This window comes from Bacillus rossius, chromosome 12 (genome assembly GCF_032445375.1).
Source record: "Bacillus rossius redtenbacheri isolate Brsri chromosome 12, Brsri_v3, whole genome shotgun sequence".
Taxonomy (NCBI): Eukaryota; Metazoa; Arthropoda; class Insecta; order Phasmatodea; family Bacillidae; genus Bacillus; species Bacillus rossius.
Window position 1 is genome coordinate 39,006,712 of NC_086339.1, and position 11,986 is coordinate 39,018,697.

The 11,986-nt window shown below is 39.4% G+C and overlaps 1 protein-coding gene across 1 annotated transcript in view; it reads left to right on the plus strand.

The window, feature by feature from the left end:
- Positions 1–11,986, plus strand: part of LOC134537853 (hydrocephalus-inducing protein-like) — a 184,325-nt gene that overhangs the window by 123,099 nt on the left and 49,240 nt on the right. Inside the window, exons 60-65 of the mRNA XM_063378731.1 lie at positions 1,385–1,842; positions 1,939–2,108; positions 3,809–3,980; positions 6,235–6,442; positions 7,277–7,496; positions 7,575–7,784. Of these exons, the coding sequence (XP_063234801.1) occupies positions 1,385–1,842; positions 1,939–2,108; positions 3,809–3,980; positions 6,235–6,442; positions 7,277–7,496; positions 7,575–7,784 (1,438 nt within the window). The remainder of the gene's footprint in view (positions 1–1,384; positions 1,843–1,938; positions 2,109–3,808; positions 3,981–6,234; positions 6,443–7,276; positions 7,497–7,574; positions 7,785–11,986) is intronic.

Here is an 11,986-nt window from a genome sequence, read left to right on the forward strand (position 1 = left end):
AAAATACTACGCTGTTAATTAATGCTGTGGTTATTTTTTACACTTTATGTTAGGTTTTGCTTAAGTGTTTACCAGATATCTAATCAGTCCTGACTTTAAATGGACGAGCACCAAGGTATTTGTGTTTCACTCGCTGAGAGGTTAGGCGTGCCGATTTCAACTCTCAACACAATTGTGAAAAATCGCGAAATGATTGAAGAAAATGCATCTCAGTGTGGTGGTTTTTCTAAGAAGAGAAAATACATTCTTGCATCAAAATATGAAGCACTTGAAGTATTTTTGCGGGTGCAAGGGCCTGGAATGTACCCATTCATTATTTTTTTAGAAACTTTGCTGTATTTTTTTTTCTTTAAAAAATATAACTTGCTTTAGTACACTTTCCTTATGTTTTGTGATATTTTTGGTAATATTCTTAACCTGTAAAAGTTATGTTATTATGAATTGATAATTTAAGTATGAAAGTATGTACATAGACTAAATGCTTACCTATACACTCTACAGAATGTAAATATGGGACTTAAGTGTATAATTATTCTTTTTAGATATGCTTCAGAGACTCATAATGAATAATTATTTGTATATCAGAATACGATATGTTTAGGTCGTATAATATCACAACTCTCTGAGCAAAAAAATTATTTTTATACATTTCCCTTATTTTACATTTTCCGGCATTTTACATTTTCAGACACCCCCTTCAATAGTGTAAAAAAGGGGTTCTACTGTATCTACGTTGTGAAAGTGAATTTTTTGGTACATCTTAAAACAACAGTTAATGATTTTAAAAAAATTGGCTTTTATTTAATTTTTTTGTTCTTTGTAATTGATATGTGATGTGTGCAGGGCTTGGTAAATAACCTTTAAAGAATTCCTATATAGCTAAATTTGGAGCTAAACCCATTTCCTAGCATTTGTCTTAGTAGTGGTAAACCAGGATGACTGCACCACGGAATATAAAACATTACGTATTATGTTTGTAAAAATGTGTGTAGAATGTATTGACATTGGGCATATGAATTAACACTGTTTAACACTATATCCATAAAATTGTTTAAAATTAATATTTATTTTTATTTTTTAAGTGGAATATCACTAGAAATGAACATTGAAAGAGAAAAATATGATGCAAAGTCAGGCCATTTGATGGCACTTACAAACCGTGTCATATTTCCTTTTATTAGAGAGGCATCTCTTCTCGTCCTGCATAGCTTGAAAGTAGAAAAAAACTATTCACTTTCTTGGCAAAAAGAGAGTTCTTAACACTTGCTTGTGAGGTACTGAAAAATTCAATTTTTTTTTTTGTTTGTTTGTTTGTTTTTTGTTTGTTTGTTGTGGTGTTAACTGCAGAAGTTTGTGCAACGTGTCTTTGCTCCTCGAATTCCAGAGCCCGTGCAGAACACCACGATCATCGCCTTGAACCCCGGGGAATCGGCGGCATTCAGCGTCAGCTTCCAGCCCCGCGAGGCGGGGTTGTTCGAGGCCGTCCTGAAGCTGTACGTCGTGGACAACCCGTTTGAAAACATGAGGGTGGTGCTCCGGGGACGCGGCTACCGGGAAGACGTCACGCTCGAGGGCGCGAACATCGAGCCTCTCGTGGCCGGCGACGACGACGAACCTTCCAGCGTTCAGGGCTACCACCTCGATCTCGGGCGCTGCAACATCGTCAGAGCTGTGAGTGTGGATTTCAAGGTGGTTAACCACTGCGGGATGAGCACCTACCGCTTCGAGTGGAAGCCCCGTCCGAACGTGAAAATAGTTCCGCACGCGGGTCACTTGGCTCCGAGCACATCCACGGACTGTGTTTTCAGCTTCAGCACTTCAGAACCCGTCTCCTTTGACAAGGTGTGTACATATTTGGAATCATTTTTTTTCGACTTAGTTCTTCATGTATTTACCCATTGAAATACTTCTTACTTTGCTACAAATTTTATTTTCCAGGTTGCAATTGAATGCGTTGTAGCGAAGATCAATATTTTGGATGTTTACAAGCGATCACATTGGGACAGTCAGCAGGTGGTTGCAAAATGGTCGAGAGAAGTTGACAGTAGCATCAGTTCAGAAATATCTCTTGGACTGAAAAATGCCTCTGCTGGAAATGATTTCAACAGGTAAGTGGTAGCTTGAATTGAGTTAATGCACAGATCTATTACTAACATTAATATTATCCTTAATGAAGTAATCAACAGGGGACAGGCTGATGTCTGTTATTTCTATCAAGCCAATGCTTTTGATACAGTGAATCACTCATTATTACTTTTTTAAATTATCCAATTTTGGTCCATGCAATAACTTTGTAAATTAAGTTTCAAGTTACCTCAAAAAATATAAGTTTTTTATGCTTTGAACATCAACTGTAGTTCAGTTTCTTTTAAGGCTAGTTCTGGTGTTCCTTCATGGGGGTACGTTGACTTCACTCCTTTTTAACATTTTTATCAGTGATATTGTCACGTGCACCTAGCCGGTGCCACCGCCATTTCTGTCACGATCCACCTTCAGAGGGGGGGGCGAGAATCGTAGCTCTTTACATAGAAACAACTCGCTTGGCATCAACTAGTCTTAACTTCATAAAATACTTTACTGTACCTAGGATCATAGGTTCGTCATCCCGTACAGGATGTCTGGTGAGAGCTGAACTAAGGAGATTTTGCAAAATAACATAATACTTAATTAAAATTATTTTATTCTTAAAGTCAAATACTCAACATCATTTTAAAGAACATTTAAATAGCGGGATTACAATTTAAAACAATAATCTCTTTACTTCCTTAACGATTGAACGAACGACCTTACAAGAGAGAGAATGAGAGAACTTCACTAAACACTTCCCTAGTCCTTCCGAATACCTCAAATCATAATTAATACTTAAAATTAAAACAAAGATAAGTCCATACTCACATTTTCCGAAAAGCCTTTCTTGATCGATTACTTTAAAAAAATAACGTAGGGGCCTCTCCTGCCCTTGAAATCCCGAACGAACATTACATTTTAAAAACTATGACGCGTGACCCCTGACGAGGGCCATAGCCTCCGCCCGAAAGCTTGACGACTACATTATGACCTAACTTAAATTAAACGACTCGTGGCCTCTGGCGTCGACCATAGCCTCCGCCTGAGTGAGCCTGAATTCCTACATCACGAACGAACTAACAACCCGTGACCACAGGTGAGACGCATAGCCTCCGCCTGAGTGAGCCTGAATTCCTACATCACGAACGAACTAACAACTCGTGACCACAGGTGAGACGCATAGCCTCCGCCTGAGTGAGCCTGAATTCCTACATCACGAACGAACTAACAACTCGTGACCACAGGTGAGACGCATAGCCTCCGCCTGAGTGAGCCCCGAGTCACCAATCACTTGCGCTTAAATTCGCGCGCCCTGCCGCGCCTAGCATAACAAAAGCTTGTTATTGAAGTCAAATTTACTAAACAACTAACTAGAACATCTGGGAAGACTACCCCCCCTCTACCCCGATGTGCAGGCCACACCGCGCGGCTTGTTACGACAGCGCGCCCCAGTAACTGCGGCCCGTGGCTGCGCCAGCGCGCGGCCAAACAAACAAACAAAATTCTGCAAGCCCGCAGCGCGCCGCGCCGGCCCCGTGCCCCACTTTACATGGTCACGCCACTTGCGCTGACGAGTGAACAGAGCAGCCAGCCCAGAGTCCCGTCAGTAAAGTCCCTAAATTTGATTTCAACAACCCTGCAAAATTTCAACCCGCGACAATATGGTCCTGGAATACTCTTCGCCGATGTGCTGGACTAAAGACAATGTAATGTGTGTTTAGACGACTGCTGTTTGTTTCAGCTTTGATAACAGCGAGGACCAGCGGGTGGTCTTGTCAACGAGTGAGCCCGAGCATGAGGTGGTTGCTGGTAGCGCGAGGTCTGTTTTCCTGCTGGTCTCTGTGACTGCTGACTACGCCAAGTGTGCTTGCAGTGTGGGGGAAGTACTGTTCAAGGACACACTTATGTTCAAGGTGAATGTTGCAAGATTTTGCTTCTTTGGAATGTACCAATAGATGACTAGCAGACATAGTGGTTGATTTGTCCTGAAGGGCTATATTCACTGCATTCCTTTAGTTTTCATGATGTTCAGGAAATTACAACTGAAAAATTTCTGGATAGTAGTAGTCCACCCTCAGCCTAATCTTTAATATAGGTTCGTAAACAGACACCTCTCTAATATCTTGAGCAGTTTTAAAATGTTTGGTTTCTTGTGAAGCTCTGTACACTGTATGTGTTTCCACCTTAAGGTCTCGCATTACAGTTTCTAGTAGTTTTACAATCAATATACAGTAGAACCCCGATTTAACGAAGTGCTACGGTTACCGAAAATGTTTACTCTAAATCGATGTTTCGTTAAATCAGATTTACCGATTTTCAATGACCCCTGCACTCATAATCGCGTACCTACGTTTCCATATCGTAGACAGGGTCGACGCTGATATCTTGTGCTGCCGTGCTATCTCAGACTTCGTCAACTTTCCATCTTCAACGTTTTTGATCTTGCTCGTACGGCCCCCGGTTCGTACGTACACCTCGGTCGTACATACAGATTTTTATAAACCGTGAAAAATGAGGCATAAAAAAAGTTTAAAAATATGTAAAGTGTAAGAAATACGTTAAAGTTTATTAAAATACAGTCGCAACCTGCAGCGTTTATAACAAAAACGAGCTACATACACATTGCGTCACAGTAAAAAATTTAAAAAAAAAGGCCGCAAATTGATGGAAATTTACCGTCCATAGCGCGCCGTACGCGGAGAAAGGTCATTGTACTCGGTCAGCTGCTGTTACGGCGCGGCGTGGCCGCCGGCTGACTCTCTTTGTTCGCTCAGCTGCGCAGCACTTATAAAAAACGTATTCCAAAAACTAAACACCGCGCACAAAGCTCTTACTGAGAATATAGAGCTGTAGCAAACCGTATGTATTCGGTCCTGAGTAACGGGTGCGCCATCTAGTAACGAGTAACGAAACGTTACACACGGCTGCATCTCGTTACTCGCATTTTTCGTATGTTTTACGCATGCGCGCGCATATTCGATGAATTTGTGTTACAAAGAACGATGTTTGTTTATTAAGTAAAGTATAATTTGGAAATTCGTCGTCAAAGTTTTTTACTGTTTATTAAAGGTATTGTGTGTATAGACAAAGTTTGAGATTGGAACAGAAACAACGTAAGAAAGTATTGTTTACAAATTAGAAATATGTATGTTTTTGTTTTTTATTACCGCGTATTTTCACGTTTTTTTTATGTTATCTTAAAAGAGATAATATAAAAAAGCTGCATTAATGAGATTTAATTGTTTCTTGGTTAACAAAAACTGTTAATTATCAAATATTGTTAATTGTTTATATTCTATTTATTATTATTTACGCGACGTCATAATGTACGCGTACGCAATACGACTCGATTCGTTGCTGCAACATAACAAAGCTTTTTAATGCGGTTTCATAAGTAACGAGTAACGTAACGATACGATAGTAACGAGTACTAATTGTTATAGTAACAAATACATACGGGTACGCTTTTTTTCGTTACTTTTACACATCTAGAGAATAATGATAATGGCGTATTGGTGTGACGTGGTCACAAGTTGAAAAAACCTGGAGGATGGGAAAGGGAATATTTGGCTAGCACTGTTACTATGCGGGCGTATTTGGAAGATAACGTGGTGAGTCAAGCCAAGGATGGAGAAGGGGGAGGGGGATGCGGACAAAGAAACCCTTCATGACGTCATGTGTCGCGGACAGTCTATCTATCCAGGCGCGCGCAATGGCACGCACCTACGCAATTCAGTTACAGCGCCCGGAGTTTTTAAGCAATTTGAACAATTTTTTTAATTTTTTCGTATTTGGACAGATGATGCAAAGGCACATATTAATATATAGTACCTCCATTCTATTACTGACACCACAGAGTGTATTTTTTAATAAGATTCCATTACTATTTACTTGCATTTTTTGGAAATCTATATTATTATTTTAATAAATTGGTGATTTTTGTTGGTTCCTGAAAACCTTTACGTTAAATCGCTGTTTTCGTTAAATCCGTGTTCGCAAAATCGGGGTTCTACTGTATATTCCCCGGATAGCATGTGTATTTTTTTAAATTAAAATGGAGAATAGTGACAGGTAAATGTAATATGAAAGCACCAAAGTGTTAATTTGAAACAAAACCCAGTGTTTGTACACCGTTTGCGCCGCCAAGCAAGTGCTGTGGTGTTCCAGAACCGTGTGTTCGAACTGGAGCTGGTGAACACTGGCGTGGTCCCCGCGGACTACGAGTGGGTTGTGACGGTGGGCGACCGCCCACCTGCGCTCCACAGCCCGGCCGCGGCATTGCCGCCCTCGCTGCCTCTTCGACCACTCTCGGCGACATGCTCGCGCTCCCGGCCACGCTCCGGCCGGAAGACTGCTCGACCTCTCACTGGTAGAGGTTAGCAGCGACACCACGTTTCATTTTCAGCTGGCATCTTTCAGATAGGCGTGGATTCAGCGGCAGATAGGACTTAGATGTGAAAACATAACCTATGACACTCACCTTGTCATTTTCTTTTCTTCAACAGCTTTATTCCTTTCTGTCACACTGTGATACACCTCATTTAAATTTTTATTTGATACTAAATTAATTTTTGTATGATAATAATCTATAATTAAAATACTAATGCAAAATTAAATTATAATAAATAACATTTATTTATTTCATAGCCATAAAGTATGATGTCCACTAGAATGTAGGTAGGTATTCCTTGACTCACACATTCACGGTTTGATAAAAGCCATGAAGTGGACTAAAAGGTTAACGAATTTAAAACATTAAAACCATATTTAAAAGCAATTTATTACTGACCAAGAATTTTTTTTTTCTAAAGCATAAAATTCAGATTTCAGCTGCTTTGTGTGTCATAAGCAAGTCAGTTTTGAAGTGGGGAAAAAAGTACGATCCGGACAGGTTCGAGAAAAAATTCAGTTAAATAAACATTATGCACAATAATAACCCTAAAATATGCTGAAAATTCCAGGAATTTTTTTTTTCCTTTTGGCAGGAAAAAAAATCTTAGTGATCCGGAAAATTTCCCCAAATTTTGGGGTCTCGCACAGCCCTAGAATGCACATATCCAAATACTTGCACTATCTGATGCTACTTACTAAGCATAAATATTTTTCCAGTCATCTCTTATAAGCTTTTTTTTTTGTATGATATTAATTTCAAAATAATTCATTGAATCGCTAGTGGTTTTTTTTTTTTTTTTTTATTTTAAAAAACCAGAGCCGCTCGTGGACACCACACTGCCCAAGGCGGCGGTGCGATCAAGCGATGCTTCAGCGTCCTCCCCCAGAAGCATTGTTGTTTCTTCGCACGGGGACGACTACATCCCCTTCAGCGTGGAGCCGGGCAGGGGCGTGCTGATGCCCGGCGAGACCTTGGCAGCGAGGGTGACGTTCTCGCCGTTCGACACTCACGAGCACAGGGCGACTCTGGAGTGCCTGTGAGTACCTGTCTGCGGTGCTTAGCCCCTCTGTCTTTAGCACTCCCACATGATGCGTGAGGTGTTGTCTCGCCACAGGATCCCCGGCTCGGACCCGGGCCAGGGGCGCGTGCAGGTGGCGCTCTGCGGGCGGGGGCTGATGCCGTACTGCCACCTGGAGGTGGAGCAGTCGGACTACCTGAGCGGCGGCCGTCGCGACCCGGCTCTGCCCTCCCCCGTGGTGCCGCTGGAGTCCGGCACCTGCACCGTCGAGCTGGCCGTCCTGGGCGTGGGGGCCACCTGCACCAAGTACCTAACTCTCTCTCTCTCCACTCGCAGCCTCGTAGCTTCTCGTGTTTCCATCCGATAACATGTACCGAGTTCCATTTTCCTTATGTTGGACCTGACAATTGAGTGATTGTGTTGAAAATAATATACCTTTGGAGTTTAAACGGCCTATCATACTTAGACCATGTATTATTTCAATAACATACCATAGTTTCTTCCCAGCGACGTGTGTTTCAAAATGGCAGTCACTTGGGGTTGTTATTTGTAATGGTTAGGCCTCCACTTACACATATATTCAAAATTTCAAATATCAAAGTAATATGTTTTATTAAAAATATACCTTTTATAATTACATTGAAAATGTCAACATTTAGCATTGCAAGCCTTTACTCTCTCTACATATAAGACATTGGCATAAATAATTTAACTATATCTTTTGGATAATTTTTTTAATAATCGGATAGGTTTTCGGTTTCAATGTAAATAACAGCCGATCATATGTTTCAGAGGTAGTCTCGGATTAGCAATGTGCTCTTTTTTTCCCCTTTGGTTCATGTTTTTAAGTGTCTGTTCATTTACGTAATTTATATTTTAAATGCAGCTAAAAGGTGTTATTACCTATTTGGTTTGTTTGGTTGAATTTCAAAGTGTAGTCATGTATTTTTCTTTCCTTGTTTTGTTATTATCGTTTGTTTTAAATCATGATAATGTAATGTGATGATAAAATTACACCAGTGTTAGAGAGAGAAAGAGAGAGGCAGGTGTGCCCTAGAGTGTAAGAGATGGACTGAAACAGTGGTTCCCTGACTAGCGTGGGAACTCAAGGACAAATGTTTTATCAGAATTGGAAAGAGACAGAGAAGGGAAAGCCCCTAGTTATGTGTATGCAGAGTTGTTTTATTTCTTGTAACTTGTGCTTTGAATGCCTGAATTTTGAAATTGGGTCGTAAGCTTGTATATGATTGGTAGAGCCAAGATTTTATGGTGTTATGAAAAAGGACTTTTCGTCATTAAGAATTGTGGATTTCGTCTTTATCGTCATAAAAAATTAAAACACATGTAATAACATGTACACACCTAGCAGAGCTGCCTTGATCAAATGCTTCAATAATTCGTGGTTAGAGACTTAAAATATGCACATTAAACAATACTATGTTCAGAGTACATAAAAAATTAACAACTAAAATATTTAGTATTCTTATGCAGGTAAGTACTGTTCCTGAGTTCAGGAGAGAGTCTAAATTAATTAAAATAGAAACTACAGTTAAACTTTTGTTCTATAAATGCAATATAATTAAGCTCAGGAAAAAGCCACCATTGTCAGCAGTTCAGCATTCTCTGGTTTTAGAGATCTTCTTCTGTCACTTACAACTACAGAATACTTAGAAAAAGATCTTTCTGAGTCCACATTCGTTGCAGGTATCCATATTAACTTTAAAGCAGCAGCTGCAAATTCAGGATAATCCACTTTCATTTTGTTTACTTTATGGGCCCAACATTGTATGTGGTACATGTGGTCACCAAATACACCTTCAAGGGTACCAGCAGATTTTGTCATGTACCTGGCACTATCTGTAACATACGCAATTATGTTTTCTTCCTTGACTTCATATTTGTAGCATACATCAATCACTGCCCGAGAACAACAAACAGCATTTGCTGCATCAAGGACACAAGAAGCCCCTAATATAACATCTTGTTCAGCACATGGTTTCAGAATTTTAAACAAGATGTTGAAAACACAATTATTACTCTTGTCAGTGGTTTCATCTGCGAGTATGACCACATCTTGCCCCAAGAGCTACTGCTTGATTTCCACTTCTTTTTTCTCTCTAAGTAGGGGAATGTACTTTTTCCTCATCCAATCCGCTGTTGGAAGATCACCAGCATCACTTACATGCTTCTGCATCCATGCAGTCAGCTTGCTGTTGTCAAGTTTCTCAAGAGGAATATCTGCAGCTACAAAGGCTTCAACAGTTTCGAGAACAAAATCTTCCTTTTGTTTTTTTGCGCATATTTGCGCCACTCCTGCTTCTGGGATAGAAAGCTGTCGTTTCAAAGTGCATGGGGATCGTTTAGCTTTTACATGTTTGTCGCTAATTATGTGTTTGTTTACCGTGTTCTTACGTTCATGCTCCAAACGGCAATTACAATATTTACAGAAAAGTATTTTTCCGTCACTGACATATAATCCCTCATTCTTAAACTCGTCAGCACGTGATGCCGCAGTAGCTTTATTTTTCGGCATGATTAAGAAATTTAGCTTTCATTTATGCACGTCATTTGTAAACAAAGCCCGGAGGTACAAAAAACTAGTATTTACTGAAGTTTTAGCGAAAAAATAAACCGCGGGAAGCCTACTTTTTACAGGCGAGAGAGCCATATACTCAACCCGAAGTAAAAGGTTAGATTATGTCAGGTCAGTGAAATAAATGTTTTTATTTATTTTCCGGGAGGGTTGGGTAGGTAAGCGTTATTTAAAATATTTAATGACCGTAAAATAAATAAATCCTTGCAATAAGGTGCTTTTTCATTAGCGATCGGAAAACTTCGATTATGTTACGATTTTGGCACTCTCGCCTGTGAAGTGTGAAATGAAATGAAGGCTTCACGGTAAACTGCTTATTCAACAAGCACACAAAATTGCGTTACAGTGAAATTTCATTAAATATTAAGTGATCATTACATATCAATGTTCGCTTTTATTTTATTTTCATACGTATTTATTTAATGAATGCAGTTTTTTTTCACGTGTATTTTTCAAAGGATACAGCAAACAAGGCGCTGAGACTTTTCACGTTGTTGTGTTTGTTAACTTGATAATTTTAAGTTTACGATCGTCAGTTGGTAATATTGCGTGATCTCTAGTGGCTAGATGCGTTTAAAAACTCTAACCTAACTCCGATAACGATCTTTTTTTGTTCGTGAAATCGTCAATTTTTGTGATATCTTGTAATTTTTTAAGATGAATAATTAACGCATTAAATAACCACCACACTGCAGTTGAATGACGACCATTTCTTCTACAAACAGATACGGAATTTTTGTCAATCAACCAATAGTCGGTAGTTAACGATTTAAATCAATATTGAGGTGTTTATTTGTGGTTAGAAAACATTTCGCATTTTTCGCGGTTTGGGATGAATTTCGCGTGAAAATTCGCGATTTCGCATAAAACCATATAATCTTGGCTCTAATGATTGGTTGTGGGTGACACGTGACCTCCCTTCATTGTGGAACGAGGTAGTCAGGTTGTTCGTTAGTCATGTTGTGACCATGGTACTGAATGGTCTTGGTTGGGCTATGGCTCAAAAAATAATATAATAATGTAGTAAGTAAAAGCAAATTTCGCGATTGTGGCCCGGGTAGTGCCGATTTATAACATTTTTTGGACATTTCATCTATAATTCGTTGACTGCAGTTGTTGGTGTAAAGCACATAACAAGACAAACGTGAGTCTTTTCGTCGTCATCCACATATGGAAGTACTTGGCTTGTACCATGAGTTTGTATGAAATCTTAGGATTCAATAGCAGTAATAAATAACCTTTTCATCAGATATTTCGGTAACATTTTAAAGTAAGCAAACTGTGTTTTGGTCAAAAGGTGGTGGCCTTTGTGCTATTGTGAATTTTTGGTAAAGAATAATAAAAAGCAGGAAAAATTCATCTTTGTTCTCAAGATACTTTATTTTCGTAATCAGTCTATCATTTAGTTTTGTTAAAACATTGCTTTAAAAAGCAACATTTTTACAAAACTTAAATAGTAATTTTGAACCCAAAAAATTCAAGTATTTTTATGTGTTTTGCAATTCAGACCAGTTTTTGAGCTAGCTGGGAGGTGTGGGTTGCAACAAACTGGAAAGTGAGACCGTGGCACGACGCAGAGCGGGTTGTGTACATGCATGTGAGATGCAAAGCGACGGAGCAGCAACGTTGCCGTAAGATATTGAAAGAGCAGCAAATTTGACTGGATTTTTCGCAATTTGTCAACAAATTCACAACCTTGCAGATCCGCCAGACCTTCGAATCATGATGGATTCCATGGGATTGTGGGATCCCACTTTCCAATATCCCTGATGTGTGTTATAGGAAACCATATCTCTATTGACTTCGTTGACAAGACTTTAAGCTCTAATTTAATAAATAATTACAAGATATTTAGATATTGTCTTTTTTTTTATGTGAAGATTTATAATCCACAACTTATCTGATTTTTTTAATA